The following is a 4,051-nucleotide window of genomic DNA, read 5'->3' on the forward strand; positions in this document are numbered from 1 at the left end:
CTCTCACATAAAACGGTGGGAAATCAATTAAATACGTCATGTAAACATATACATATATTTTTTAAGTAAATCTAGTGCCCAATGTTTTTTTCACAAAAGGTAAGCTATCTAACTGCTGCCAGAAAGCTAACTAGTTAACAAAAACGTGGCTAACTACTCAGATAATTCAGTTTTTCTGATCAAATGTTACCATGTATGGCTAGCTAGACAAATGTACTGTGAACACAAGGTTAGCTAGCTGGATAGCTAGCTAGCAAACGTTAGCTAGCCCATGTGTGGCATAGCTAGCCTAGCATTTTGTCGATCACAAATACTCTTGCCACTTTGAGATGTCCATAAATAAAGATCACTGTAAACAGTAGTGTCATTACAAGTGATTTATTATGGTTAGCTAGAAGGAGAACTGTGTATTGCCTTCTCATTCTGCAGCATAAATCCGACTGACCACCTACCTTCACATTGCAGCACAAAGGAAAAATTAAAACTACTTTGAAATCCCGGCACTGGGTTATTTCCTGACTGGAATAGCTGGATAAAATGTAAAACATGAAATAGAGTTCTGATTGTGTTCTCAACAGTACAATACTGAGCATGTGACCTCAGAGATGTGTGAAATTGTACATTAAAATCTGATAACTTTTAACCTTTTCAAATTATGGAATTTTCACAATGCCCTCAAATGACATAATTTCCAAGCATTCCAGAGGAGCATGCTGACAGGTAGCGATGTCTTTTAGTCTTATACCAAGGATACAAAATCTACCCTGACCAAAATATTATTTCAGATCATTTTATGACACATTTAGCTGTTGTATAAAGAAAGGTTTGGAAAAACAGGGAAACCTTTGCCTGTCACTTTTAAGATTCAGTGGCCCATAACATAATACACGTTTTTGCAAATTTGTAACATATTGTATGTTTTTGTAATTCTTAGCATATCATACTAAATGGGTGATGGACATTCACAAATGAATACGTACCATACGAAACGTAATATATCCTACCAACAGGAGTGTCTAGATTTACTTACAGAATAATACAAAATGCCCTGAGACCAGGTTGTGCTAATAGGAATATTCCAAGTTCAGACAGAAGGGGGAATCAGATCGCTATCATCTCCAGGAACTTTACTCGTGGTTTATATTTTCACTTGTTGCATAACTAGTACTGTCTGTTGATGTTTAGGAGGCAGCTACAGTAACTGGAAGATGTTAACATCTTCAGTTTGTATTTTATTTCATCTGGGTGCTTATGTACCCTGCTAGCACCCTGGTACTATCTGTAGGTCCCGTCATCGATCGGTCTCGAAGGGACAGCTGAAGGTTTCTTGAAAACTCAAGAGGACACTATCCTTCCAGCAGGGTTTTGTTATGGTTTTGCTTGCTGACGCAAGCTGAACATGATTTAAGTGCGTCATGAAGCCAGTGAGCGTGAAGAAGAAGGTCAAGTTCCTCAGTTGAGTGTTTATATATGAACCAGACCAGAGGAGTTTAGAACGTGGCAGAAATATGTGCAGAGAGATGTGATTTAAGGATGTGCATTTGTGTGAAAGAGGCAGTTTGCAGAACCTTTGATTCTGGGGCTGTTCCTGAGCCAAAAGGGGTCCCCTAAATGGACAGAAATATATGCATATCCTATCCTCTCATCAGGTAATAGATTGATTCCTATTATATCATAACTTTGAACCATTCAGCTAACATTCAAACCAAAATGTTATGTAACTAATTAACAACTAACTTCTACTGTGTATCTTCAAGTGAGCAAAAGAGAAAACAGGGGGATATCGTTGCAAATATTTATTACATATGAAGCAAACTAACAAATATAGATGTAAAACAATGTAAAAAAATGATATTCATCTTAGAAATCAAGCGTGACTTTAGAAGTCAAACGAGCCAACGACCAAATAATATTTGTAGATTTGCTATGTTACAAACAAAATGAGAGAATAAATATTTTCACATCTGGAAAGGCATTTTTTTGTGAGTGGCATTCGCTAGCTGCGGAGCTTAACATAGAAATAACAGCGGTGCCAAAACGTTGCAAAATAACTCCTAACTTCAGTTACCATTGAGTATCTTTCAATACAAAGAGTTCAGTCAGTCAAATCTGAATGAGCTGTCTCGTTCGATCGTGACTGCACTTGTAGAATCTGTTTGAAGCAGAATACAAAACAGGTACAACATAGAAAAACAACATTGTTTCCATCCTTTTATAAAAGAAAGGACAAAGACATTCCACAGTTAACACATTTCAAGTTCAAAGCCCCTCCTGTCCTAAAGTCCTCGCCAGTAGAAAAGGAATATATCTGAAGAAGAATATCTCTGAAGTGGTGTACTCAACACTGCGTCATAGCTTATATGCTACACTTAGCTTCTCTAAGAGGTGTTAGCAATATAACCAGCCAGTGATATATATTACAGGGTAGCGTTCTTTACAAAAATGTGTCAAATGCATACCGTAGCCACATATGCTAATATATGTGTATGTGGAAACACATATTTTCAAGGAGAATGGCCTCTATGCACAGGAGCAGCTTGGATATCAGTTCAGTTCAGTTGAGTTCATTGGGCCCCCGTGTGAAGCAGAATTGGAAGGGAAAAGGGGCGTGTGCCAGTGCCAAGCAGGGTGCGTACACTTCTCCACTTCTCCTCAGGTCCTGCCCGTCAATGGGCAGAGTCAGAGTCACTAGAGTCCAGGCTTTGCTGTGTGGCCGTGGCCGTGGGCGTGCGTCGACCAGTCGTCGGACAGTAGAGCGCCTGCGTGCTCCGGCGAAGGTTCTCCAGGGACTGCAGGAAAGACCGGCGTGCCCTCTCCTCTTCCAGGGGCGAGGCGCCCTCCTCCTCCACCTCGGTGATCTCGGCGAAGGTGACGGGCTGGGTCTTGAAGCGGGCCTCGCGGGCCCGGCGGGGGCGGCTCTTGCCACGGGCGGGCCCCTTGGGGACGGGGAGCTGCTGTGGGAACTCCTCCATGGTCGAGGAGAGAAGATGGGCAGGTAGCATGTGGTGGAAGCCCTGGGTCTCCATGGGCATCTGACGGACAGCAGCCATGTGTGGAACACTGGATGTGAAGGCAGGTGGGAAAAGCAGTTGTTTCGCTCCTTCGTCTCCTGGCGTCCCACAGTTCTCCCTCTCTCTCTCTCTCTCTCTCTCTCTTTGGTGCCTCCTCTTTTGTCAGATGCTCTTTCTCAGGAACGACTGTGAAGCTAAGTTCTCTTAACCATACCAAAATCTTCCAAAGTCCCAGATGATGAAACTCTATGTCTGTACCAAAGAGCTGCTGTATCAGATGTCGGCCTCTATTTTCCAATTCTCTAATCTTTGAGTCCTTGTCAGTACTGCAGAGCCTGTGCGAGGGGGAGGTTGCTACATATGTCCACTCGTGCTGTAAGCTGTTCCTCCTTCTTGTTGTTGTTTCTCTATGTCGCTGTATCTGCCTCAGTCAGCGAGTGCTACTGACACAGACAGCTCCGGCACTGGCTTTTATAGCGTCGTCTCACTACCCACTCAACTTTACTACTCCACCCCCTTCCCTCTCGGGCTCGGTCGTCACTAGTTAACACAGCCACAATGCCATAAACCCCGCCTATTTCTACAATTTCTCTTCTTAAAATCAGATTTTATACCTAACCTTAACCCTTACCTTAACCACTTTGCTAACCTTATGCCTAACTTTAACCTTAAATGAAGACCAAAAAGAAAATGTTTGTTTTCAATCATTTATACATTTTTGACTTTGTGGCTGTATTATCTAGTGGAAACCCTCAATATCTCTCTGTGCCAGAATCAAATCGCTCCCTCTCAGGCATGGTTCCAGCGTCCATAGCAGTTGCCCAGAGTCAGTCTCCCTAAATAGACAGAGATGAAGTGAGAGAGGAGCAAGAGAAAGAGGGGTGTGCCGTGTGGTAGAGAGCGAGAGAGAGAAAGGGAGCGGGATGGATGGGTGGGTGGAGAGTGGGAACGAATGACAGTAAAGAGAAGACTGAAATGAACCAAAAGATTTAGAGGTTGAGGGTCCTAGAGGGGCATGAGCTGTTACTCTTCCAAATTGT

At 42.8% G+C, this 4,051-nt stretch overlaps 1 protein-coding gene across 1 annotated transcript; it reads right to left on the minus strand.

Annotated features, from left to right (window-relative positions):
- Positions 1-1,781: 1,781 nt before the first annotated feature.
- lg4q.1:29h11orf96 (linkage group 4q.1:29 C11orf96 homolog) lies at positions 1,782-3,731 on the minus strand. The gene has a single exon (XM_023984935.2). The coding sequence runs from the start codon at positions 3,048-3,050 to the stop codon at positions 2,667-2,669; it is 384 nt and encodes a 127-aa protein (XP_023840703.1). The 5' UTR covers positions 3,051-3,731; the 3' UTR covers positions 1,782-2,666.
- Positions 3,732-4,051: the final 320 nt, after the last annotated feature.

This window comes from Salvelinus sp. IW2-2015, linkage group LG4q.1:29 (assembly GCF_002910315.2).
Source record: "Salvelinus sp. IW2-2015 linkage group LG4q.1:29, ASM291031v2, whole genome shotgun sequence".
Classification (NCBI taxonomy): Eukaryota; Metazoa; Chordata; class Actinopteri; order Salmoniformes; family Salmonidae; genus Salvelinus; species Salvelinus sp. IW2-2015.